Consider the following 27104-nt stretch of genomic DNA (forward strand, 5'->3'; position numbering starts at 1 on the left):
ATATCCATCATGTCCTGTAAAATATCATTCTTTGTTTATGTCCGCTCCAGGATTACCCGTAGTTTGGATGAACCGACCGCCAAGCACCGGAAGCTGGACCCGGGGAGGAGGCCCTCCGATGGCGGGTCAAATTTGATGATACCGCAGCTGGCTGGACACTAGCCGTAGAAGAACACCTGGGCGGGACCAGGCATGTCCCTCTTTGCAGACAAGCATATGTGCTCCCAGGAGCAGAGTCAATCCCACAGTTTGGAGGAACCGACCGCCAAGCACCGGAAGCTGGACCCGGGGAGGAGGCCCTCCGATGGCGGGTCAAAGTTGATGATACCGCAGCTGGCTGGACACTAGCCGTAGAAGAACACCTGGGCGGGACCAGGCATGTCCCTCTTTGCAGACAAGCATATGTGCTCCCAGGAGCAGAGTCAATCACACAGTTTGGAGGAACCGACCGCCTAGCACCGGAAGCTGGACCCGGGGAGGAGGCCCTCCGATGGCGGGTCAAAGTTGATGATACCGCAGCTGGCTGGACACTAGCCGTAGAAGAACACCTGGGCGGGACCAGGCATGTCCCTCTTTGCAGACAAGCATATGTGCTCCCAGGAGCAGAGTCAATCACACAGTTTGGAGGAACCGACCGCCTAGCACCGGAAGCTGGACCCGGGGAGGAGGCCCTCCGATGGCGGGTCAAAGTTGATGATACCGCAGCTGGCTGGACACTAGCCGTAGAAGAACACCTGGGCGGGACCAGGCATGTCCCTCTTTGCAGACAAGCATATGTGCTCCCAGGAGCAGAGTCAATCCCACAGTTTGGAGGAACCGACCGCCAAGCACCGGAAGCTGGACCCGGGGAGGAGGCCCTCCGATGGCGGGTCAAAGTTGATGATACCGCAGCTGGCTGGACACTAGCCGTAGAAGAACACCTGGGCGGGACCAGGCATGTCCCTCTTTGCAGACAAGCATATGTGCTCCCAGGAGCAGAGTCAAACCCGCAGTTTGGAAGAACCGACCGCCAGAGCACCGGCACGAAGCCGGGCCGGCGGAGGCCTTCCGATGGCGGGTCACGTTTGCCATTCGATCAATGTCTTTGCAGACAAGCATATATGTGGTTGTTACGCAGGATCAAATAGGTAGTTTGATGAAGTAGGGTCCTGTGCCCGGAGCAAGGCCAATTGCTGAATGCCGCAGCCGACTAAGGCCGCTATGCCACAGTGGAGGATGAGAGAAACAGGTGTTTGTTTTGCATTCCGCGGCAAAGAGGGGAGGTGGAACTTCCACCCCGCTACGGAACCTGTGGTGGGACCCCTGAGTCAGACGGTTCGTCTTGGAAACGCTTCATATCGGTCGGCCTGGGAGGTAAGAGACACGCAGGGTAACGGACACGCAGGGTTACCCCCACGCAGCCCACGCAACACGGAGGAGGCAGGGGAGTCTGGTACCCGGAGGCGCATGGCCGCAACACCGCACTGGAGTCAGGGTTTCGAGTTTTTCGAGCCAGGTCCCAGTGAACGCAAGACTCCAGCAGGAGCCTCCAGCAGACCCCCCCGACGTTTCCCTCGTCCCTCCCGGCCATCAGAGTCGAACCCGCAGGTCGGAGGAACCGACCGCCAGAGCACCGGCACGAGGCCGGGCCGGCGGAGGCCCTCCGATGGCGGGTCACGTTTGCCATTCGATCAATGTCTTTGCAGACAAGCATATATGTGGTTGTTACGCAGGATCAAATAGGTAGTTTGATGAAGTAGGGTCCTGTGCCCGGAGCAAGGCCAATTGCTGAATGCCGCAGCCGACTAAGGCCGCTATGCCACAGTGGAGGATGAGAGAAACAGGTGTTTGTTTTGCATTCCGCGGCAAAGAGGGGAGGTGGAACTTCCACCCCGCTACGGAACCTGTGGTGGGACCCCTGAGTCAGACGGTTCGTCTTGGAAACGCTTCATATCGGTCGGCCTGGGAGGTAAGAGACACGCAGGGTAACGGACACGCAGGGTTACCCCCACGCAGCCCACGCAACACGGAGGAGGCAGGGGAGTCTGGTACCCGGAGGCGCATGGCCGCAACACCGCACTGGAGTCAGGGTTTCGAGTTTTTCGAGCCAGGTCCCAGTGAACGCAAGACTCCAGCAGGAGCCTCCAGCAGACCCCCCCGACGTTTCCCTCGTCCCTCCCGGCCATCAGAGTCGAACCCGCAGGTCGGAGGAACCGACCGCCAGAGCACCGGCACGAGGCCGGGCCGGCGGAGGCCCTCCGATGGCGGGTCGCGTTTGCCATTCGATCAGTGAGAAATCAGAAGAGGAAGGGGGAAGAAAAAAGACTAACTTGTCTTTTTGGAGAACCATCAAAAATGGGTGAAAATGAAAAAATGTATCCGAGAATAGTGCCCCATAAGGCGGGTAAAGTCCCCTGTCAACTCCCCTCACCTTCCTCCACACTCTGAAAAAGTCAGAGTTATTTTTTGGAGAACCATCAAAAATGGGTGAAAATGAAAAAATGTATCCGAGAATAGTGCCCCATAAGGCGGGTAAAGTCCCCTGTCAACTCCCCTCACCTTCCTCCACACTCTGAAAAAGTCAGAGTTATTTTTTGGAGAACCATCAAAAATGGGTGAAAATGAAAAAATGTATCCGAGAATAGTGCCCCATAAGGCGGGTAAAGTCCCCTGTCAACTCCCCTCACCTTCCTCCACACTCTGAAAAAGTCAGAGTTATTTTTTGGAGAACCATCAAAAAGGGCTAAAAGTGTTGAAATGTATCCGAGAATAGTGCCCCATAAGGCGGGTAAAGTCCCCTGTCAACTCCCCTCACCTTCCTCCACACTCTGAAAAAGTCAGAGTTATTTTTTGGAGAACCATCAAAAATGGGTGAAAATGAAAAAATGTATCCGAGAATAGTGCCCCATAAGGCGGGTAAAGTCCCCTGTCAACTCCCCTCACCTTCCTCCACACTCTGAAAAAGTCAGAGTTATTTTTTGGAGAACCATCAAAAAGGGCTAAAAGTGTTGAAATGTATCCGACAATAGTGCCCCATAAGGCGGGTAAAGTCCCCTGTCAACTCCCCTCACCTTCCTCCACACTCTGAAAAAGTCAGAGTTATTTTTTGGAGAACCATCAAAAATGGGTGAAAATGAAAAAATGTATCCGAGAATAGTGCCCCATAAGGCGGGTAAAGTCCCCTGTCAACTCCCCTCACCTTCCTCCACACTCTGAAAAAGTCAGAGTTATTTTTTGGAGAACCATCAAAAATGGGTGAAAATGAAAAAATGTATCCGAGAATAGTGCCCCATAAGGCGGGTAAAGTCCCCTGTCAACTCCCCTCACCTTCCTCCACACTCTGAAAAAGTCAGAGTTATTTTTTGGAGAACCATCAAAAAGGGCTAAAAGTGTTGAAATGTATCCGAGAATAGTGCCCCATAAGGCGGGTAAAGTCCCCTGTCAACTCCCCTCACCTTCCTCCACACTCTGAAAAAGTCAGAGTTATTTTTTGGAGAACCATCAAAAATGGGTGAAAATGAAAAAATGTATCCGAGAATAGTGCCCCATAAGGCGGGTAAAGTCCCCTGTCAACTCCCCTCACCTTCCTCCACACTCTGAAAAAGTCAGAGTTATTTTTTGGAGAACCATCAAAAAGGGCTAAAAGTGTTGAAATGTATCCGACAATAGTGCCCCATAAGGCGGGTAAAGTCCCCTGTCAACTCCCCTCACCTTCCTCCACACTCTGAAAAAGTTAGAGTTATTTTTTGGAGAACCATCAAAAATGGGTGAAAATGAAAAAATGTATCCGAGAATAGTGCCCCATAAGGCGGGTAAAGTCCCCTGTCAACTCCCCTCACCTTCCTCCACACTCTGAAAAAGTCAGAGTTATTTTTTGGAGAACCATCAAAAATGGGTGAAAATGAAAAAATGTATCCGAGAATAGTGCCCCATAACGCGGGTAAAGTCCCCTGTCAACTCCCCTCACCTTCCTCCACACTCTGAAAAAGTCAGAGTTATTTTTTGGAGAACCATCAAAAATGGGTGAAAATGAAAAAATGTATCCGAGAATAGTGCCCCATAAGGCGGGTAAAGTCCCCTGTCAACTCCCCTCACCTTCCTCCACACTCTGAAAAAGTCAGAGTTATTTTTTGGAGAACCATCAAAAATGGGTGAAAATGAAAAAATGTATCCGAGAATAGTGCCCCATAAGGCGGGTAAAGTCCCCTGTCAACTCCCCTCACCTTCCTCCACACTCTGAAAAAGTCAGAGTTATTTTTTGGAGAACCATCAAAAATGGGTGAAAATGAAAAAATGTATCCGAGAATAGTGCCCCATAAGGCGGGTAAAGTCCCCTGTCAACTCCCCTCACCTTCCTCCACACTCTGAAAAAGTCAGAGTTATTTTTTGGAGAACCATCAAAAAGGGCTAAAAGTGTTGAAATGTATCCGAGAATAGTGCCCCATAAGGCGGGTAAAGTCCCCTGTCAACTCCCCTCACCTTCCTCCACACTCTGAAAAAGTCAGAGTTATTTTTTGGAGAACCATCAAAAAGGGCTAAAAGTGTTGAAATGTATCCGAGAATAGTGCCCCATAAGGCGGGTAAAGTCCCCTGTCAACTCCCCTCACCTTCCTCCACACTCTGAAAAAGTCAGAGTTATTTTTTGGAGAACCATCAAAAAGGGCTAAAAGTGTTGAAATGTATCCGAGAATAGTGCCCCATAAGGCGGATTGAGTCCCCTGTCAACTCCCCTTACCTTCCTCCACACTCTGAAAAAGTCAGAGTTATTTTTTGGAGAACCATCAAAAAGGGCTAAAAGTGTTGAAATGTATCCGAGAATAGTGCCCCATAAGGCGGATAAAGTCCCCTGTCAACTCCCCTTACCTTCCTCCACACTCTGAAAAAGTCAGAGTTATTTTTTGGAGAACCATCAAAAAGGGCTAAAAGTGTTGAAATGTATCCGAGAATAGTGCCCCATAAGGCGGATAAAGTCCCCTGTCAACTCCCCTCACCTTCCTCCAGAGCCCAGTTCAAAAACTTTAAGTTTGGTAAGAACCATGCTGGGGGGTCTCCAGGCAACAAAATGTATCCGAGCCAAAGTGCACATACAGCGGATGAATTCCTCCATGAAGTTACACAGCCGTTTTTTTTCTGAGTCCTCTCAAAAACCGGGTTTCCGATTTCGTGCAGAAGGTAGCTTGTAAAACATGAACGGTTTTTTACAACGGAGGAGGGGAAGTCTGGATTCCCCTCTCCGTTGTACCTTGCAACGGGGGAGGGGAAAAGTGTTCGGGGCTTCGTCCCGAAGCGCCGAACACTTTTCCCCTTCTCCAATTTTTCAGATCCCCTCTCCCATGTAATTTTAAAAGTTCATTTTTTGATTATTTTAACATATAATTGACCGTTTTCTTTCATTTTTTTTTCATTCCACGGGTGGGGGCCTATGGCAGGCTGCCTATGAGCTCCCAAATTTGGCCCGGATCATCCGGGATTTGTGGGATAAGCTCCATAAACTGACAAAGTCATCCAAATATGTCGCTTTTATCGCCCAAAGATATATCATGCAAATACATTAAAATAGTAAAAGGTACGATTGTGCTCGGCATTAACCGGAATTTGATTTATATAGCCCCCAAAAAATGATTAAAAATCATTTTCGTGGGGAAAAGTGTTAAAACGCCTGATTAAAGCATTTGCGGGACCCCAGCGAGCTCCAGACTAGTTTCATTGTGTCGGGGACCCTGGAGAATGATAAAACCCATCATTTAAATACAAAAAACACCATTAAAAGTCACTTTTAGGGGCAAAAAACAGCCTCTGTCCACTTCGTTAACAAAGTGATGGGGAAAAGGACAAAATCGTGATTAAAGCATTTTGCGGGACCCCAGCGAGCTCCAGACTATGTGCATTGTGTCGGGGACCCTGGAGAATGATAAAACCCATCATTTAAATGCCAAAAACACCATTAAAAGTCACTTTTAGGGGCAAAAAACAGCCTCTGTCCACTTCGTTAACAAACTGATGGGGAAATGGACCAAATCGTGATTAAAGCATTTGCGGGACCCCAGCGAGCTCCAGACTAGTTTCATTGTGTCGGGGACCCTGGAGAACGATAAGACCCATCATTTAAATACAAAAAACACCATTAAAAGTCACTTTTAGGGGCGAAAAACAGCCTCTGTCCACTTCGTTAACAAACTGATAGGCAAATGGACAGAAGGGGGAACACGGCCCAGCCGCTGCTCCGCTGCTCCAGACTATGTGCATTGTGTCGGGGAGCCAGGTCAAACCCCTCCATGCACACCGCCAGAACCAGAACCTCACGACCCTGGTGACCTTAAAGGTGTTTGTCTTTGTTTGTTTTTGTACTCCACATAGACAGGCAGGTGTTCAGCACCGCGGGCCCGCTGCTGCTGCTGCTGCTGCTGGAAGGTGGAACACTTTGAGTCTTTTTATTTTCTCTTTTCTCCCTGCTCCTGCACACACCTTTTGTTACCCTCCTCTGCCTTACACATCCTCCCACGCTCGAGCACTCCTCACTCGGACTAAACCCCTCCATGCACACCGCCAGAACCAGAACCTCACGACCCTGGTGACCTTAAAGGTGTTTGTCTTTGTTTGTTTTTGTACTCCACATAGACAGGCAGGTGTTCAGCACCACGGACAGAGCGGGCCCGCTGCTGCTGCTGCTGGAAGGTGGAACACTTTGAGTCTTTTTATTTTCTCTTTTCTCCCTGCTCCTGCACACACCTTTTGTTCCCCTCCTCTGCCTTACACATCCTCCCACGCTCGAGCACTCCTCACTCGGACTAAACCCCTCCATGCACACCGCCAGAACCAGAACCTCACGACCCTGGTGACCTTAAAGGTGTTTGTCTTTGTTTGTTTTTGTACTCCACATAGACAGGCAGGTGTTCAGCACCGCGGGCCCGCTGCTGCTGCTGCTGCTGCTGGAAGGTGGAACACTTTGAGTCTTTTTATTTTCTCTTTTCTCCCTGCTCCTGCACACACCTTTTGTTCCCCTCCTCTGCCTTACACATCCTCCCACGCTCGAGCACTCCTCACTCGGACTAAACCCCTCCATGCACACCGCCAGAACCAGAACCTCACGACCCTGGTGACCTTAAAGGTGTTTGTCTTTGTTTGTTTTTGTATTCCACATAGACAGGCTGGGGTTCAGCACCACGCACAGAGCCTACCCGCTACCTCCAGGGCGCATCACCACATTTTACAAGCCAGGAAAGGTGCATGGATCCTGGGTAAACATTGATTAAGTGTTTTTAAATGTGTGGAACAGTGTTTTGTCACTTTCAAAACTCTCCTGTCATTGACCGGAGAATTTGGGTCGATTTTGTATTCAATCTGGCCATTAATATTCCAGTGAGACGAAGTACGTACATTGACCGGAGTGATCCCATGTTAATGTTGTCCAAATACCGGAACATTCCCTAACCCTATGTTGTATGGTGAACTGAAAAGCCTGGAGCTGTTCGATCCACCTTGCTACTTGTCCTTCCGGTTCCTTAAAGGACATAAGCCACTTCAACGCAGCATGGTCGGTTCTGATGATGAATGGGAGGCCACAGAGGACATGCTTGAAATGCCCCACAGCATCAATCACCGCCAGCAGTTCTTTGCGAGTTACACAGTATTTCTTCTCCGGTTTATCAAGGGTGCGACTGTGATACGCAACAACCCGCTCTCCTTCTGGGGTTAACTGCGAGAGTACAGCGCCAATGCCTGTGTTGCTGGCATCCGTGTCAAGGAGGAATGGCAGCTCTGGGTTAGGGGCAACCAGCACCGGGTCTTCGCATAATACGCGCTTCAGCTGTTGGAACGCTGCATCCTGGTCAGGTCCCCACTTAAAGGGTGTGTCCTTGCGCATCAAGCTGAACATAGGCGCAGCGACCGTCGAGAATCCCGCCACAAAACGCCGGTAGTAGGACGCTAATCCTAAAAAGGACCTCAGCTGGTGGATATCTGTGGGGGTGTGCCAGTCCCGGACGGCTCCAACCTTGTCCGGTTCCGTCCTGATGCCGGCTCCACTGACTCGGTGCCCCAGGAAGGAGACCTCCCGTCGCAGCAACATGCACTTCCCAGGATGAAGCTTTAGGCCTGCACCCTTGATCCGCTCTAAAACCTCCCTCAGGTTCTCGAGCGCGGAGTCAAAGCTGGGTCCATGTGCGAGGAGATCATCCAAGTAGATGAGACAACGCTCCGGGGGCACACCAGCGAGGACCTTCTCCATTAGCCTTTCGAATGTTGCTGGGGCATTACACAACCCGAATGGCATGGTTGTAAACTGCCACAGGCCACGTCCTGTGGTGAAGGCAGTCTTGGCTTTGTCCTCTGGGGCCATGGCCACCTGCCAATAACCGCTCCGGAGGTCCAAAGAGGAAAACCATGCAGAGCCGGCCACATAGTCAAGAGACTCATCTATCCGAGGCAGTGGATAGGAGTCTTTTACAGTCTTGTCGTTCAACGGCCGATAGTCGACACAAAACCTCCAGCCTCCGGCCTTTCTTGGGGCCATTACGACCGAGGAAGCCCAGGGGCTTTCTGAAGGTTCAATAATGCCAGCCTCTTTCATCTCTTGTATCATTTGGTTAGCAGCTGCTTTGCGGGCGTAGGGGACTCGCCTAGGCCGTTGCCGGATTGGCTGTGCGTCCCCTGTGTCGATAGAGTGCTGGACCAAGTGTGTGCAGCCTACATCGTTGGGGTGGGTGGAAAAACTGTGTCGATACTTATACAAAAGGTCCCAGAGCTTATCCTGTTGATCTGAGGTCAGGCCCTCCCGATTCTCCTCCCAAAGGTCTGCGACCGTTGAATTCGCTGCGGCTTCCATTTCAGCCTCGGGGGTTACAGTTGCAGTCTGTACAATGGCCGGTACCGGTGGCTGGCCGTGTACCACCGAGTCTGATGGTGGGTGGTTTTCATCCAGTGGGGGAATAGGGCTCTCTGCGAAAGGGGGCCCCCACTGTGGAGGATCCAGCCAACCTGGTGGGTCTCCCTGCACTACAACGTCCCCGGCGCCCTCCTTGAGGAAGGGGATAGACTCCCCGCCTGGAAAGGTAATAGCTTGTGCGTTAAAATCCAATGTTGCTCTTGCCCTAAACAGAAAGTCTTGTCCAATCACACAGTTCTCTCTGAGTTTTGCAACCCAGACCGGTTGCCGCACTGAATATGCTCCTACTTGGATGTGTGCTTCACACCTCCCCAGCATGGGAGCCTCTCCCCCGGTGATGGTAATGAGAGGGACCTCGGTGGCTTGGGGTTGAGTTCCGGCTGGCAGGAGATCCGGGTGTAGAACAGTTGCAGTGGAGCCTGAGTCCAGCAGGGCATGGGTCCCTTGACCATTGACCAGTACAGGTATTCTGCAGCAGTCTGTGGGGAAGGTGTCAAGGGAGCAAAGGGCGTGAGCAGAGGGGAGGTGGAGTATTCTAATCACCGGTTGAGTGTCACAGTCTCTGGGGGGCAAGGGTTGGCTCGGTCGACTCCCCTCTACACCGAGCCCCGCCCGTTTCCCGGCGCTGAACCCTCCGGAGCGGTGACAGGAGCTGGACAAAAGCGCCATGTATGGCCTTTTTGGTGGCAATTATAGCAGGCTTGACTCTGTCGACCCTCTGGGGGCAACGGTGGGCTCTCTGTGCCGAGCGGAGGAGGGTTGGGTCTAGGAGGCTTATACGTTTGAGCCTTAGGTCGTGTCAATGTCTGCGTGGAGCCATTTTCAAAACCCTCCAGGAAGATGTCCTCCACCACCAGTGCTTTCTCTAGAGCTGCTCCCAAGGTCTGTGGGTCTGCGAGCCGGACTTGCTGCCGTAATGGGATGGGCTGCAGGCCACGGATGAATGCCTCCTTCGTTAGCACCAAGCGGGTTGCATCCTCGAAATCGGGGAATCCTCTTTGAGCCAGGTAGCGCAGTTCCGCTGCAAAAACTCCTAGCTTCTCTCCAGGACCCCGCATCCGCTCATTAAACCTCTGCCGCATCACAACTGCAGGGGCAGTGTTTCCAAAACGTCTCTCCAGTGCTCTGGAAATAGCTAGTGGGTTCTCAAGATCAGCAGCAGTCACATCAAGTAGTACTTTTCTAGCTTCACCCTCCAGGGCGGATATTAAATGGACTGCTCTCTTTGCAGGGGACCAGCCATTCGCAGTCGCTAGGAGGTTGAACTGGGCCCAGTACGTTTCCCATGAAGTGAGCCCATCATAGCGTCCGACCTTTAGCTGGCCTTCCCTGGGGAAAGGTGTCGGTCCCTGCACATTCATCAATGCCGTGGTGAGGGCGGTGGTCAGAGCAGCTACCACATCGCTGGTTTGGCTATTGGTAGTAGGGCTGCAACTAACGATTATTTTGGTAGTCGACTAATCGGTCGATTATTTTTTCGATTAGTCGACTAATCTAACGATTATTTCTGTCACACCCTCCATCTCTGCTTCCTGTGGGCACGGCTCCTTTTCCGGGCTCCAGTGCATGTTCTACCTCAAGTCTGCACACCTGTGAATGTCACCCTGTTGTCCAGTCCCAGGATCAATTCAATCGCATTTTATTCTTGTCATTTCGCAGACCCTTGTTAATTATTATTTTAAGTTTGGAATTAATTACAGCGTCCATAAAGCTCTAGTGTGCTCTACTACGCTGTAAGCTTGGCGCTGTTTAGCAGCTCGTTGGTGGACACGCAGCCTCAACATAACTGAAATAGCGTTTGCTTAGCAAGCATTAACCATGAGACGTTCTGTTTTCCAACATGTAAGCTAACGTAAACATGACTATGGCTAACTTGCTCAAACTTACCCATGATCCAAAGTAGCAGTCCTCACGGTTCCAGGGTGCTTGCGTTTTAAATGCTCGTGCATCACTGTAGTGCTGCCGTGGAATGCCAATTCCCCTTTACAAATTCTGCATTTCACTGACTTCTTTGGCTTGTCGTCTGTGAAATACTCCCACACTTTCGAAACTCTCGGTCTCGCTTTTTTGAGCTCTTCATCACCCTCATTCTCTCTCCTTTCCGCCATCGTTCGTATTCTTTCTTCTTTGTTGTTAGTACAGAATGCAGTCATGGCAGACAATGGAGAGTATACTGCCCCCAGCACTTCCTGTAGTGCATTGCAGTTACAAATGAACATTTGCGCAGTTTTGAATTAACGTTACCGGCTCTCTGATTGTTTTTATACGACGCGTCGACACTAAAATAACGCGTCGACGAATTTTTATGATCGACGTCGTCGATTATGTCGACTAATCGTTGCAGCCCTAATTGGTAGTAGAGGGACTAGCCAAGCCCGCAGTCAGGGAGCTACCTTGGCCGAGTCCATTGGCGGTGTAGGTATTTGCTTTGGGGCATGTACTTGGGTGGGGGGTTGTTGTTGGGCATGGGACATCAACAGTGATATGAGCATCCTTAACGTTAGCAGGTTCGGAGCTCACACTGGCATTGTCAGTAGCATGGTTAGAATTTACATTGCAATAGGGCTCATGAGGTTTAGCCCCAACATCTTGTGCTTCCCCTCCCCTCATGGATTTAATGTCACTTTTTGAGTTATTGAGAACATTTCCCAAAGCACGCTCCATTGCAATGCTCATTTTCTGCATAAAACGTTCCTCTAGACTTTCTGTAATGTCTTTCTCCAACTCAGGGATAGATTTTGGTTGGCCACCCCATTTCCCTGCCGTTATGTCTCTCTCCAACTCCGGGATAGATTTTTGTTGGCCACCCCATTTACTTGCCGTTATGTCTCTCTCCAACTCCGGGATAGATTTTGGTTGGGCATCCACCGGAGCCGGTCCACACGTGTCTTTGTTTACATCTGCTCTTTCAGTCAGCAATCCGGTGGCTGCAGCAAACTTAACCGGACTTCCTTTTATTTCCTCCGGAAGGTCCGTCAGCAGTGTAGCAAGGGGTGAGTAGGTTGTTTTTTTTTCCTTTCTCCTTACCACCTGTGCATCGCTGGTTGGCTTCCTCCGTGGTGTTTCTGGGGGGGTGTATGGGGCATATAAGTCCGTGTTCTCACCGTGTTCAGCCATTTCGGTCCTCCGGCGGTGGCTAGCGATGCTAGCGTAGTTAGCCAACTGTAGTGCGGGGACTGGGGGCTGGGGAGATCCCACTTCTGACACCAATGTAGCGTTCGCGGCTCCGCCGCACGGGTGGCTAACTACTTAAATGAGGAGGACACGATGGCAGTAATTTATCCGGGTTTTATTACCCTACAAACAGACTAAACCCCGGGGTTGGAAGACTGCCCAAAACAACAAAGACAGGTAGCGGTATTGTCTCTTAGCTCTCTCAGGATCCCTCACTAGCTCTCCCGCCGTAGCTTGACCCTCTTCCGGTCACTTGTAAACCCCACCCCCTTTTTCTCCCCGCCCTATCCGGCTAACTAGGGCAACGTCTTCCCCCCAACAATCCCCTTGTGAGTCTCTCCCAGTTCAGCACTGCAGGGTCGCTACAGTATGTTATTGGTTATGGCCATGTACTTATGATTTTATGATTATTTAAATGTATACATTTTTGTTTCATATGGGTGTAGTCTCTTTATTTCCCCCTCAAAATGCACCAGATTGATGCATTTAAGTCCCAACATTTAAAAAAAAATCTTACCGGGGGAGCATGCCCCCGGACCCCCCTATAGGATTTGAGGCCCGGCTCCACTGTTCCCAAATAGATTTGCAATTTTTTTTAAATAGTAACCCATCTCCATATATTTCTTTTTGGGTAGTAGATTTAAACTAGAGGGCTATCACTTTGTGCAGCAACGCTATTGACAAATAAATCCAGCAAAATGGCACAAAAAACTGGTAGTGGCCTCAGGGACGAGGAGTCATTTAACCAGCCAGTAGGAGTCAAGCTTTACTTTCTTTTATATCCATAAAGAAAAAGTAAATCTGTTTACAGTTGTTTCATTATGGATGTTGAGAGGTATCCATATATCTCTTCATTTTTCTCTCAAATTGCACCAGATTGATGCATCTAACTTCAATATTTAAAAAAAAAAATTCCCAGGGGAACATGCCCCCGGACCCCCCTAGACTAGAGGGTGTCAGGTCCACTCCCCACTTATAAAAATAGCACTTTACCACTGCACCCCCTCTAATCTCAGATGCACCCTGAGTCATTTTGTTTAAGTACAGTGAGCCTTTCTAAAATATACAGTAAAGAGACAAACCCACCAGCATTATAGGATATACTATGACTTTGTGCCAAATAGTTGCTGCTGATCTAGAGTACTGGCACCTTTTTTATTCCAATTCAAGCACTGGTAATGACGTACAACGACCTCGACAATTTCTGTAGTCCTATTCAGCCACTCTGTAACAACCATCGTTTTTCAGACACGTAAACTCTTCAAAAATCCCCAGTGGGGTCACTGCTGATGTATTTAATGTCGTAGAACAAAACGTGATTTATCTCTTTAATTTGTGTCAACCACAGAACTTATTTCGAGCTATTTTCCAAAACCCTATGGAAAAAATGCATTGCTTTTTGAGGAAGGAACCGGAAGTGCTAAAAATGCTAACTTACTTCCGGGTTTTACGTCGCGTCACTGCGGTTCTCTATACGGACCCGGACCTATAATCAATACATCAATAGGGGATTTGAATTTTGACGGGGCGAATCTATTTTAACCGCTGCCGACAGGGGGCGAAAGAGACAAGTGAGCGATACAGGGAGAGAAACACAGAAGAAGAGATGAGAGCGCGGCAGATAGAAGCGGAGAGGAAAGTGAATGAAGAGAATAATTAGCGATACAGGGAGAGAAGCGGAGAGGAGAGTGAACAGGCGTTTTAGCGGCAGACAGGGAGAGACAAATAATTACACATGGCGCTCTCCAAGAAGAGGAAAGTGGACAGTGAGAACAGAGCTTTTAACCCTGAGTGGACGGACTCATTCATGTTCATCCTGCCCACTGGGAGCACAGAACCAGTGTGTCTCATTTGTTCAGAGACCGTGGTGCTCATTAAAAGTGCCAAAACGCCACTATGAGACAAAGCACAAAGTGTTTGACCAAACATTCCCTCTCAACTAGTCAGAACTGAGAATGCTAAGGGCGCATCAACCCATCGGGGGCGTCAAAAATTGGGGAGAAAAACAAGTTAAAAATTAAACAACACAATTTCCCGATTTTGGATCAACAAAGTGGAGTACTTCATGACCACAGAGCGTGAACGTTCACGCACGATCAGCTGTTTTAGCGCAGTTCTCCAGTGAAGGGAGGGAGTCTCCCTCCGCAGCCTAGTTTTCCGTTGTACAGACCGACGTTAACAGCAGCCCTGTCTGGGCACACGGAGACCGACTCTGTCGTCCGGTGATCTAAACGGCTTCCGGAAAAGCTTCACAAGTACGTCAGTACGCAAATGCGCTTTGTGGCACAAGTGACGGTACGCATTTCTGATTGTTGCCGCGCATGTGTACCCAATCCAGTCTCATAAACATTTTTGTAATAACTACGTTGGTCCACAACGTAGGACGTAGTATTTCTACTAAAACGCCTATGAAATTGTAAGATCCTTACGTTTTTTTTCACTATTCATTCCAATGGCTGGCGTCTATGTCACGTGATCTTCAAATTTCTCCCTGCAGAAAAAAAAAACATGGTCGAACTTCGTTTTATTCTCGGTGGAAAATGCCTATTTTAAGGTTAGTTTGGTCATTAAAATGCGTTTTGATATCATTTGATGCGAGAAATATGAGTTGTTATTTCAGATTATGTGTGCAGTGGATGTACATGATCTTTAGTTTGCCAGTTATTACGAAGATTACTTCAGGAAATTGTGTCTATACAACGTTTTCATTGTTACCAAGGTGGTTGCTAGGGACGCTGCTATCGATATTATTTCTGTTATGCTGTGTAACTGTTTAATGGTGTTAGCTTTATTGCTACCCCCTTCCCCGTCAATTTATAGTGTTGGTCCACAGCGCAAACGTATTAGTTTAACAAAATCCGCATCTAAAATTGTGGCATAGATGGCCAAACTAACTTTAAAATAGGCATTTTCCACCGAGAATAAAACGAAGTTCGCCCATGTTTTTTTTTTCTGCAGGGAGAAATTTGAAGATCACGTGACATAGACGCCAGCCATTGGAATGAAAGGTGAAAAAAAACGTAGGGATCCTACAATTTCAGAGGCGTTTTTGTAGAAATACTACGTCCTACGTTGTGGACCAACGTAGTTATTACACGTTTTTTTGTGAGACTGCGTTGGCGTACCTGCGTACCAGTTATGTGCACCCCTGAATATAGTTATAAAGAAATAAGAGAATACATGAAAAACAGGAATAAAATACTATATGACAGTAAAAAGAAAGGTGTTATTAATAAACAAGAATACAGTTTAAAAGGGGAGTGATTTGTAAAATATCCATAAAGAAAAAGAAAATCTGCTTACAGTTCTGTTTCATATGGATGTTGAGAGATGTATCCATAGATCTCTTCATTTTGCTCTCAAAGTGCACCAGATTGATGCTTTTAACTTCAGCATTTAAAACAAATCTTCCCAGGGGAGAATGCCCCCGGACCCCCCTATAGGATGTTAGGTCCCCCCCCCCCCACTTAAATGATGTTCAAATGGATAAGAAACTAAATACATTTGCACACATCTTGTGTCCATATATTTCTGTTTTGGTGGTCATACCACAACCGTGCACATGCATGCATGGGCGAGTCATAGTGAGTGTCTGCATTTGGGGGGAACTGTTCAATTGTTATGATGTGTAAAGACTGATATTGTTCTATAATCGGCTGAAACTGTTAAGTCATGATGTGAAACGGTTAACAAAGAAAAAGGGAAACTCAAGCTGCTGCTACACTTTATTTTATTCATCTAAAATTAAGCACTTTTAAGATGCACACATTTTCAAAACCTATTTTATTTATTTTCTCTATTTTAAATGCAGCCAAAGAGGAACATTACACATATCCACAGTATACTGTATATCTGTATTGTTCAATGTTAATTGACAATAAATATTGTTGTTTATGAATTGTACTTTCTTTATTTGATTGGCAGTCAGTTGTTGATTACATGCAAACGTTGATAAAGCTACAGGCTACTTCAATATATAACACACTAATTCATAAAGCAAGTTAGACATTTTGATGTTCCGGACCTTTGTATGGGGAGATTTTCTCTAACTGGACCTCGTTGAATTTTAGTTGAATACCCCTGCTCTACACAGTATAAATCTATTTTTTTTGTTCTAGTCTGTTGTCTTTTCTCTTCCTGCTTCACCTCCTTTCTCCTATTTTGCTGACACCCTATAGCCAGAGGGCACAATCACACAAGCAGAAAGTCAATCAGGAAGCTTATTAAACATGACACTCAGTGAGCACACTCAATATGGGCGAAGGACATGGACTCTGAGGTCTACGTGTCAATTAGGAAAATCAGATCCATCATTGCAGTCAACTGTTTTTCACTCCTCTGTTTTCCTCCTTTTGCATCTATAGCACATTATCTCCTAGTCACCACCGCTCTCGTCTCGTTTGAAAAGACTTCCCAGCTTTACGCACCAATTGTTGCACCGCTCTACTACCAAATAAAATGGGAATAGACATCAAACACACACGACACACACCAGCAAGCTATTCATCACAATTTAGCAACAGCATCAGACACTGAGGGACGCCCCCTCTAGAATACAATCCCAAACACAAACGGCTACACACTTCTCCCACGACACTCATTTCTCCCTCCATTTGTCCACATGGGTTCCTGCTCTTTTAATTCCCGCTAAGTCATCGCTTTTTTCTGTCTCCTTACAAACTAGGCTTTGCCATTCAGTTGAATCTAAAGAGAAAGTCGATGAAACTGAAAAATGCCTGAGAATGTTTTGTACAAAAAATGAAGCTATTATAATTTGAGTATTTGAACTATTTATATGCATGATTTAGTTCCTTTTTGTTATTTTATTCTAGAATTACACATTTCTGAAAATCTCTTGTTAGTGTTTTTTTAATTTGATTTATGTTTATTCTTATGACTTAGCCTATTCATGCGCGTTTTGTCAGGTTTCCCAACCTCATATAGGTGAGGATAAGTTTTTCTATATGCAGGGATGCCAAAAAAGGAAATAAGATATGCAAATGAGTGTGTGTGCAATCATAAACTAATCTGCTAATGGGATTTTGTTAATGTCTTCCCATTAAATTAATCAAATATGACCCAAAAGTGACTTGAAATTACATTTCAGTTCAACGCACAAGCAATTAAAGGCCACCATTAAAAGTTACCGTAATGTTTTTTCCTCGTTAATGTTACCACTCCATCATATAAAGTACTGGATCAACGCTTCTTGATGTTGTGTAGTGTTTGAGACGGCTCCACCATATGTAATGCTCACTGTGCAAATTCTGTATTCCTGGGTGAGATGATTTCTATTTTTCTGTCAACTTCACATGGTCCCTCTCCACCTGCTTTCTCATCACGCCACTGATGGAGTGCTACATGAAAAGGGACTTCTTAAGGTCTCGTCTAAAGCTTGTTGAGCGGCGGTAATAGGCCTGTTGGAGTGGTGATGATGAGAAAGAGAGATTTGCTCACAAGATCTAATTTCACAGCCAGTGACCGGAGTGCTGTAGGCAAACACTTGTTTGTGTGCATAAAGTCTGGCAGTGCAATAGCACCACCCAAAGACAAGCTGCATACATGAAGAGCTGCAGCCATTAACTTAAGGTAAATAAACATCTAAAGTATAAATACTGTATGCACAACCTTATACGACTAAACCGTATATTGGGTTAAAATAACAAGTCTATTATTGAGCATGAATATAAAAATAATCAAGCAACATAAGCAAATGAAGTTAGATAGGGTTGAAAGCTAAAAAAAATAAAACTCAAATATAGGCTAGAAAATTAATAGCACATGACCAATGAGGGCACGAGATAAGTTTGTGCAAGGCTGACAGGCAGGTAGGCCATCTAGTTATTTTAGCCGGGCCGGCTAAAATGATTGGTCGTGCTTTTTACAGTACTACGGCTTCCACAGATGACATTTTTTAATGGATTTTTTGTCAAAGCACTTAAGATATTCATTGCTATCGGGATGTTAAGAGCATTCCATGAAATATAACAAAAAGTGTATCTCGAGCCGGTTTCTCAAACTTACCTACCCCACTTTTAATATTGTTTATGTTAAAAAATGTACATTTGATTATGATGAATGTTTCAGCCTGTCTCTTTAAAAAAAATTAACATGTATAATGTAAACGTGTGATTTAAGATTATTTCATTACATAAATAATGCAAATCCCTAATCTTCATTGAAGTACAAACAGCTCATGACTAAATTGTGTTTCTCACTTTAATCCAGAAGATGGCGCCACAACTCAGAGCAAAACTTAAGCCTGGCATTATAAAAATTGCGCTTTTAATATTAATAACCAGATGAAATTGCATCGCACACATTGGGCGTGCCTCAGGTTTTACACAAGCACAGATTCATACATGAATGGTAGGGGAGCAGCAATGCAATACTCTGACCAGTTTAAGGATATATATTTGTCAACACATTTGCCACTAATTGAACTACCACCACTCATTAGGATTAACCATGATTATGTTATTACTTTATTTCATACATTAAGAAATATTTTAAGCATGTCACTTTGATTGTCATCAAATGTGTGTCAATGCAACAGCTAGGAAATAAGAAACGATAACCCTGAAAGGTCAGTGTATGTCAGTGGGCTTTCCCAATGATATGGTTATAACCTGACAATAAAGATTATAGACAAAAAACAACAAGGTGGCACCATTGTCACGTCTCATAATAAACAAACGATGTTATCCTAAAAGCTATTCCAACTTGAAGCTTATTTTCAAATGCATGGTCATGCTTCTTCTCTGCTTAATTAAATTGTTACAAGACGCAAGCACCAGTAGAGTCAGGGCTTGAAAGAGGTTAACTCTTGCGCTGCATAAAAAAAACACATTTGCATAATTGGTCTGTTAAGGTTAAAGGAGAAACAAATATTTTTAGCACCGGAATTGAAATTGCAAAACAATCAGTGTTTTATTGGGAGGCATTAAATCACAGCTAATAGAGAACATTGTTCTCACACTTAATACCTCTGTAGACACTTTAGTTGGTGTATTTGGGAACCTATTTTTGTGTATTTGACACTTTATACAGTGTATCCTTGTGACAAAATGTATGTGACAATTCGTATGCAACTTTGGTGTACATATCAGCTAAACTGAACAGAAACAGCAAAGATAGAGAAACGTGAAAAATACGATAATTTATTTAACCAGATATGAAACAGACAGAAACTGAGACAAGCTGGAAGAGAAAACCTCTAAAGCCTGATGCCAAACTGCTTCCACGTTAGTGTCTGATTGCCATAGACTTTAGTAAACATCAAGTCCTGTCTGGATTAACAGGTGTGGCAGGGAAATATGGGTGGTGCAGAACACAGGGAAGTCATCTTGAGGTTCAGACAGACATGTAGCACATCCAGGATCCACAGATTTACAAAGAGAAGACCAGTGATTATGTAGGACAGCCCACACCTTGAAAATAGAAAAGAATCAAATGATTAAGCATTGTTAACAATGGAAATGATGACATTTATTGAGATTAGCAGTGGGGAAGGAGTACAAGTAACATTACTACATTTTAAAGTCACCGTTACAAGTAAAAGTCCTGCAAGTATCAGTATCAACATATACTCAATACATTATGTCTTGATGGTAAAGAGTAATTGTTACCATTAATGCATTTAATTGCAACACAGCTGGAAAAGGTGAAGCTCATTTGAATGTCTTTCTATACTACCGAATGATATTTTAACCTATCATTATATTTCAATATGATTATCAGTTGATTTATATTGTTATTATGCCATAATCTCAATATGTAAAGAAGGCTAGCTCGGAACTTAAGTGTAGTAGAAGTATAAAGAAGCATAAAATGAAAATACTTATGCAAGATACCCTTGAAATTGTTATAAAATACATTACTTGAGTAATTATACTGTACATTTCCTCAGTGCAGATTAGAGTCGGCTTTCGCGTGAGAGTGACGTTTATAAGAACAATATGTCTTTGCCTGTCAATTAAAAGAAGACTAATAAAGCTGCTAGTCAAAGGCCTTCGTTTGACTCCATACATTTTGCCCAATGTAGCATGACATATTTACCATTCAAGCCAAATCCAGCTTCTTCTGAGTTTCTGACAGTTTGTCTTGGAGCCGCTTCTTCTTCCAGTCCAGGAACTTCCTCCTCATCCTGTTGGCCTGCCAGCCCGCGACGAAGCCGGCCGCGAAGGAGACCACGACGGCGACCTGAAGAGTCCTCTCCGAGACCTCAGCCATGTTCACCTCTGACAGCCGCTCACATTCGAGAGCCGCATGAAAATCAGCGGTTCACTGGTACAGGAAGTGAATCGCTCCAACTCACGCGATACTACAGTGGGCGGCGGTAATCTCGTGCGCTTCAAAATAAAGGTCCGGAAGTCCTCTCGAGCTCATAAGAACATCATGTATTTTGTATACAAACAAGTTGACATAAGGGGTAGAATGATAAAGTAATAATAAAAAAATGCATAAAATAATTCAGTTTCATATTTGCCTTTTTATTCATAATGTTTTTAAAGGTGCTGCTATAATAAAATGATCTAAATTTGGTTTGGAGTCAGCCCTTTTCCAAAAAAGCCCCCCCAAAAAAACACATGCATCCATACTATCACCTTTGAAGTATGTAAACATGTCTTGACCCTCTTGGGATAATGGTTCTTATCCTTTATACAGTATATGTTTTTACCCAGTTTTAAAATAAACATAATAAATTGATTTACATATTGAAACATTAGTCAAGTAAATAAAGTATATTAAGTCAATACAATTTTGAATACTGCTAATAACAATATAAAGTGCAACAAACTTGATTGAACAAGGAGTTTTATTTTCTTTGGAAAAAGTATTCAATAAAAAAACATTAAAAAGAAAAGGAAGGTTATTAGGGAGTCAAAAAGTCATTTACATTGGTCAAGGATGTGGTGTAATAAATATTTGTTGTACATTTCAAATGGTTTAAGTGGGTAAATAAGCCTGAGACAACCAAATTGGCTTGTTTCCTTGGATCCAATTACATTAAGTTTTCAGATTTTAAAAGGTAAATTGGAAAAATGAATGTGAAAGTTGAATGCATCACCTAGCTCCCTCAGTCGTTACAATACATAACTCATACATAGACATAATAAATGTGGCTGTAACATTTGTTTGTTATGTTGTTTAAGGAATACACATAAAACACCATAGATTGCAAATATTAACAAGTACTGTACAGTTAGAAAAAAAACATTGTGTTTAAACCTCAAGAGTTGTAAAAGTGTGTCATAAACTGCATGTGTGAATACAGGTTGATGTCTATACAATGTATTACAGCAAAGCTGTATCGGGGCGGCAAAAATGTAAATAATAATGCTCAAGATAGTTAATTTAACAGTTTGTAATCTTTGAATACTGACTGAATACTCCTGGTTTTGTTTTTAAAGAACCAAACGGAAAAAAAGGATTGAGGTTGTGTTTTCATTATCTGAAGAGAGTAATGTTATTGTTAAGTGAGATCTCGGGAAGCAACAAGTTGCACTTTATGAGTTTTTTGCTACAAGTAGGTTTTTGCCACAGTAACATGATGTACAATTGATGAGAACAACGTGAATAAAGTGTCTGCTTTCCTTCCTCTCACTATGAACGCTGCACCTTTTTGAAGTTGTCGCTTCACAGTTACGCTGTGGTGTGTGGTAAACTTTTCCACGTTACCCTTTGTTTCCCTTCTCACTTCTTTAGTATTTATAAAAAGTTCAAAGGACATTAATGCTTGCTGAAGAGTTTGAGAAATTACAGTTTGTGTCGTTTGTCAATATTTACAACAGTTTAGAACAAAACGACCACAATTATTTAAAAAATGCAGCAGCATTGTGCCTTAACCCAAAGACTTCTTCAAGTTCAAAACGATATGGAGGTAAAGCACCAAACAGGATGTACAGCTGCCTGTCTCAGAAGGTTTTCAGAGGTGTTCATGCTGTTGACGGTCAGATGTGGAAGGGTTTTTATATACAGTAGCTTCCAATCTTCGTAGAGCCAAAATATTTACAATACGTTTAGAAACCTGATCAACAATGGTGGATATTAAATCATGTTTTCAAATAGTCCTTAAATGTACAGTCAACATGTCAAATGTTTCAACAGAAAACCAGGATCCAAAGGCGTCCATGATGTATTGCTGAAGGTAGAGAACGTTTATGAGAATCGTCAGATACAGTTCAGAGTGATGTGACCAGGAGTTTGGCTCCTCAGCAGCAAATCACAACCGATTCTGTTTCAGCCGGTCTATGTGGTAACAGAGTTTGAGCGCAGGTCCCAGCTTCAGTCCGAGATACTTCATCATCATCTCACTTTTCAGCAAGAGCAGAGCGTCTCCGTCTATCTCCTGAAACACATCGCAGAACAGTGTCAGAGCCTTGTAGCTTCGATAAGAGAAGGCTCTTGGTCATTTAGCGCAGACTCACATGCTTCCGGAAGGCTTCAGCGTGGGGGCCCAGGGCCTGGGGGTCAGCATCTTTGATGAACCAGACGACTTCCTCCACCCCCCACCTGGAGGGGTCTTTACCCGCAGGACGCTTGGACTCTGCGGAGTCTGGAGTGTAAGCTGGGGAAAGGTGGAGGAATGACTCTTAATTTACCAACAACATCGGGATCCAATAAACAAAACAAACTAATAAACAGTCTTATATGATAACCAACAAGATATTAGCTTAGTGTGTACATAATGAAACTGTTTTATTTTAGAACAGGAGCTAGAGGAGAATGTTAAGAATATATGTATGTGAATGTAGTTAAGGTACTCTTATCAATCAAAACATGTTATACTAAAGTATACCAAAATAAATCCTAGGAGACTATGTCGTAAAAATATAGTCACACATGTAAAAAAAAAGATATCAGAACAAAAGTATAGTATGTCTAAATATATGAGAAAAAAGTTATAAAAAAGAATAGTATAGTATGTTGAAAAAATCAGGAAACCGACACATGTCGAAAAAAAGTCATACAATAATATGTAAAAAAAAGTAAAAAAAAGTTACATTGAATATTATGTCATTACGAATTATTAGACTGGTATGTCAAAACATATCAGAAAAACGACATAGTTTAGTATGTCGGGAAAAAAAGGTCATAGTATAGTGTGACAAAAATGCACACACTCCTCCACTGAACCAATACGGTCTATTTAGGCGGTCAGTGCACACACCTGTGCAGGGGGACCATGGCTGTACAGGAGCTTTACAAGCTTTGGTACAGAGCACTTTTATCTGTATCAAAGATCTAATCAGAGGAAAAATGAACTGGCAATGCAAAGTAAAAAACGCAGCCTCACCATTCCTGTTGACTTCCTGGAAGCTTCCTGGGCTTGATGCTTGTCTGCACAGGCCCATCGGGGTAGAGCAACTGCTGCCACGGTAACTATAGGACCGCTTTGGTGGGTACTGGGATGTCATGACATTGAAGGCAGAGTCACTGGGATCCACAGCATAACGCTTGGAGTCCATTGGTGGGTCGCATAGGAAGTCATCAGGCATGGACGTTTCCGCTGGAAGAGGAACGACAGGAAGTAGTATAAATAAAGACACATGTTGGAAATGTATGATGTGTCCCAATCATATACTTCTAATGAATAAAATTAATCGTGGAACAAAAACAACATATATGCTGTGTTAAAGCCCCTTCCAGCTGTAACCATACATCTGTGAAACGGTTAAAGGTTGAAAGTAATTCTTCTCAACGTGCTCCCCTTTGAGCCAAGCATTTTGCAGATTGTCAATAATGTAGATGCCTGCTGGTTACGCCGGGGCTTGGCAGTTATGGATTATCTCTCTCTGACAGATTTATAAGACATAAGAAATACTCTATTGAGATGATTTGAATTGCCTGTTGTTTGTGCTCAAGCAAAGGTCAAATGTATTTGTTTGTATTCGGAAAAATCTACTATGTGATTAGATCTGAGGATGTGAGGATTGGGAGTAATACATTCACACACACACACACACACACACACACACACACACACACACACACACACACACACACACACACACACACACACACACACACACACACACACACACACACACACAGTGATAAACAACCCTCATACCCTACAGTACAATCTTAATATTTTCGCACTTTTGATTTTTTTTTTGATTTTTTTCATTGTTAACACTATCTCCATTCTTATGTATCAGTTTTCTTATATTTTATAATAAATGTTTACTGAATATTATAAATAGATAACCAAATTATATTTGTTTATGTTATAGAGGATCATTGTTTGAAAGGGATGTACACTGCTTGGAGAGTATCCAAAAAAATATCATAAAAATACTGGGACTATTTCGGAATTGCTTCTCCATTTCACCAGAGAAATGATTTACATATCTGTTTGTGAGGCACCACAGGGAGTGAATGGTTTGTAGTGAGTGTGTATAAGTGTGTGTGTGTATGTGTGTGTGTGTGTGTGTGTGTTCTTCTCTTCTGTATGTCTACAGTCTGACATCAAACGCTTTTCATGATTTGTAAGAACAAAGGGCAAAGCGCTGGTCCTTGACACATGAGATTCCCATTCCCACCTCAAATACTCTAAAGGCGGTCTTTAAATATTTGCTTATTCAGAGCAGACCAAGAGGGAGACAAGCAGAGAGAAAAAAATGAAAGCGAGAGAGAAAGGATGGCTGGATGAATGAATGTGTCTTTTCTCTTGTAGAAGAATTAAAAACACGTCTGTTTTTCTCTAGAGCCTAAGCAGGAAAGGAAAGCTCAGAGAAAATTCAAAGGGAATAACAAAAAAAGGTGTGTATTTCACATCAAAAAGAATGAAACATACATACTAAACCCAGAGACAGTTGTTTTGTTTTTGATTTAACATGCAGACATGCACAGGAGTGAAAAACAAGTCATCTGATTGTTTTATAGCACAAAGAAGAAAGATAAGCCTGTGTTTTAGCACCCAATGTAAGTCTCAGGGAAGCACACAGCTGAGAAAGATAAGATTCAACATAAAAGAGAGGAAGCGAGAGCGCATTTGTACCATAAAGTCACACCAAGTGTAAAAAGCGTTATGAGCCCCTTTCTCATAGTGAAAGGCTCCAGGTCTGAGGGCTTAATAAAATTCATTAGACCTTGTAACCTGAACCCCTCCCCCCTCGCTTCTCTTATTTTTCAGACCTATAATTCCTGATTAGGATTGTTACTTGGTAAAGACTGATTCATGTTCGGGGATAGAAAAGCTGATAAAGGATGAGATTACCTGTGAGAGCTTGTGGGGTGGCAGAGTGGGGGACGATGGCAGCGTCCTGGGGGAGGGAGCCCATCTCAGGCTCTGGGGTGTTGCCGGGGGGGGAGTTAGCGAGCGGGGACATCACCATCCTGGGCTTCAGCTACACACAGGAACACACACATACACACAGATCAAGGATTCTGCTTTTATTTCATTACACGACAGTATAGAATATTGGATTCCTTCTTCAAAAATCTTCCTCATACAACAGTGCCCTTTGGTAGCCAATGTAGCTGAAGCTAATGAGGATGTGGTCATTAGACTAAGAAATATTCATCGACTTGTAGTATTCAGCTCCCTTCACAGCTAACAGGAATCATTTGCACATACCACCCGCATTTTAACAAGACAAAGACGGTTGGAAATCGTCAAAGTATCCTTTAAGTGTTAGAAATGTTTTGACCCATGCATTGAACTAGATAAAAACACAGGGCACTGAGAACAGGCAACAATAAAACCTATATGTTTACCTACAGCGCCACCACTAAACAAATCTCAACAATAATAACAACTTTGTACTTTATCATGATATAATGTTTCTACTACCAATTCCAACATCAATATTTGTTGTACACGTTCAATGGCCTATTAGTTAACAGTGAACCAATATCACAATGCCCCTGGTTCAATTCTGGCTTAGCATCAGTTCTGCATGTCATACCCTCTCGCTCTCTATATTTCCTGTCATTATGAACCCAGGAGGATGTTCAATAAAGACTAAATGCAAAAAAGGAAGGCAAAATAATATCAATGACAGTACCATCACTAAAGACAAAAGCAATACTGCATCGATACAGGTTGTCCGTGGCTGTGTAAAAGCATTGATTAATGGTACATACTAGTTGAGTTTTTGACCACTGGTGGCATTATGGAGTGGGTCAATCATTTCTTCAGATCTACTACTGTATACCAACGGTTTTATTACATTATTCTGCACATAGATGGCATTAGTTATGTGCTAATGAACCTGGCAAAGCACCAGCTAAAGGCATGGGAGAAGACTAGCTGTGTAAATGTGGATGTAAATAATGCAAAGGATTTGTTATATTTAAAGTTGCAAACCAGGAAATGATCTTAACACATTCAGGAAATGAGAAAAATCTGAATGTGAACCTACAGTTTGTGTGTGAATCAAACGACGATCTACTGACCTTGAAGCCCGGTTTCCTGCCTCTCTTCTTCGGGACTTTGAGAGGCGACATATCTTCAACGTAGTGACTCTGGAACTCCAGTTTGCGGATCGGAGGCCGTCCTCTCTTCCGGCCAGGTACCTTACCCTGGGACCCCGCTGAAAACTGGGGGCCGAGCGAAGGGGTCTGCATTTCTGAGCTGGCAGACAACGTACTCATCAGACCTGAGGGACAGACAGACAGAGAGATTGTTAAATGCAATTTTGAGGCAACAGGAAGTGGCAGCTTTTAACTGCACGCACCACTGCTTCAGCTTCAAACCGGAAACTTTGATGTACCTGTGAGACAACCCCCTCTGCACGCTTACACACACACACACACACACACACACACACACACACACACACACACACACACACACACACACACACACACACACACACACACACACACAGACACACAAACGCAGAGAAACTAAAAGAAATAGTAGAAACAAAGCCACAAAAAGCTTTGTACTCCATCACACCCCTCCCCCGCTCTAACTGAAGATTGCAATAAATATCATTGCTGCACAGAGACAAAGCCACACACACACACACACGCACACACACACACACACACACACACACACACACACGCACACACACACACACACACACACACACACACACACACACACACA

At 44.4% G+C, this 27104-nt stretch overlaps 3 protein-coding genes across 3 annotated transcripts in view; all 3 read right to left on the reverse strand.

Annotated features, from left to right (window-relative positions):
* Positions 1 to 19183: 19183 nt before the first annotated feature.
* lnc.lemp (lncRNA encoded micropeptide) lies at positions 19184 to 20356 on the reverse strand. Its single transcript, XM_079644842.1, has 2 exons — positions 20096 to 20356; positions 19184 to 19467 (listed from the first exon to the last, which is right to left on the reverse strand). The coding sequence occupies exon 1, from the start codon at positions 20267 to 20269 to the stop codon at positions 20099 to 20101; it is 171 nt and encodes a 56-aa protein (XP_079500968.1). The 5' UTR covers positions 20270 to 20356; the 3' UTR covers positions 19184 to 19467; positions 20096 to 20098.
* A 481-nt stretch (positions 20357 to 20837) lies between these two features.
* Positions 20838 to 26727, reverse strand: LOC307014645 (sex comb on midleg-like protein 4). The gene is made up of 5 exons (XM_079642700.1): positions 26444 to 26727; positions 25263 to 25392; positions 23337 to 23549; positions 22468 to 22607; positions 20838 to 22388 (listed from the first exon to the last, which is right to left on the reverse strand). The coding sequence occupies exons 1-5, from the start codon at positions 26639 to 26641 to the stop codon at positions 22263 to 22265; spliced, it is 807 nt and encodes a 268-aa protein (XP_079498826.1). The 5' UTR covers positions 26642 to 26727; the 3' UTR covers positions 20838 to 22262.
* sec63 (SEC63 homolog, protein translocation regulator) overlaps positions 26641 to 27104 on the reverse strand; it is a gene marked incomplete at its 3' end in the record, with an annotated part of 4608 nt that continues 4144 nt past the window's right edge. The window contains 1 exon segment of the mRNA XM_079645284.1: positions 26641 to 26646. Within this exon segment, the coding sequence (XP_079501410.1) occupies positions 26641 to 26646 (6 nt within the window).

The sequence above is a fragment of the Notothenia rossii genome (assembly GCF_949606895.1).
Source record: "Notothenia rossii genome assembly, chromosome: 8".
NCBI classification, from domain to species: Eukaryota; Metazoa; Chordata; class Actinopteri; order Perciformes; family Nototheniidae; genus Notothenia; species Notothenia rossii.

Coding starts and splice junctions, on each gene's coding strand:
- lnc.lemp (XM_079644842.1), bottom strand. CDS start 20,269: ATGGCTGAGGTCTCGGAGAGGACTCTTCAGGTCGCCGTCGTGGTCTCC.
- LOC307014645 (XM_079642700.1), bottom strand. CDS start 26,641: ATGAGTACGTTGTCTGCCAGCTCAGAAATGCAGACCCCTTCGCTCGGC. Junction 25,393..26,443: donor GCAGGAAACCGGGCTTCAAG/GTCAGTAGATCG, acceptor TCCTGTGTGTAG/CTGAAGCCCAGGATGGTGAT. Junction 22,389..22,467: donor CTGAAGCCTTCCGGAAGCAT/GTGAGTCTGCGC, acceptor GATGTGTTTCAG/GAGATAGACGGAGACGCTCT.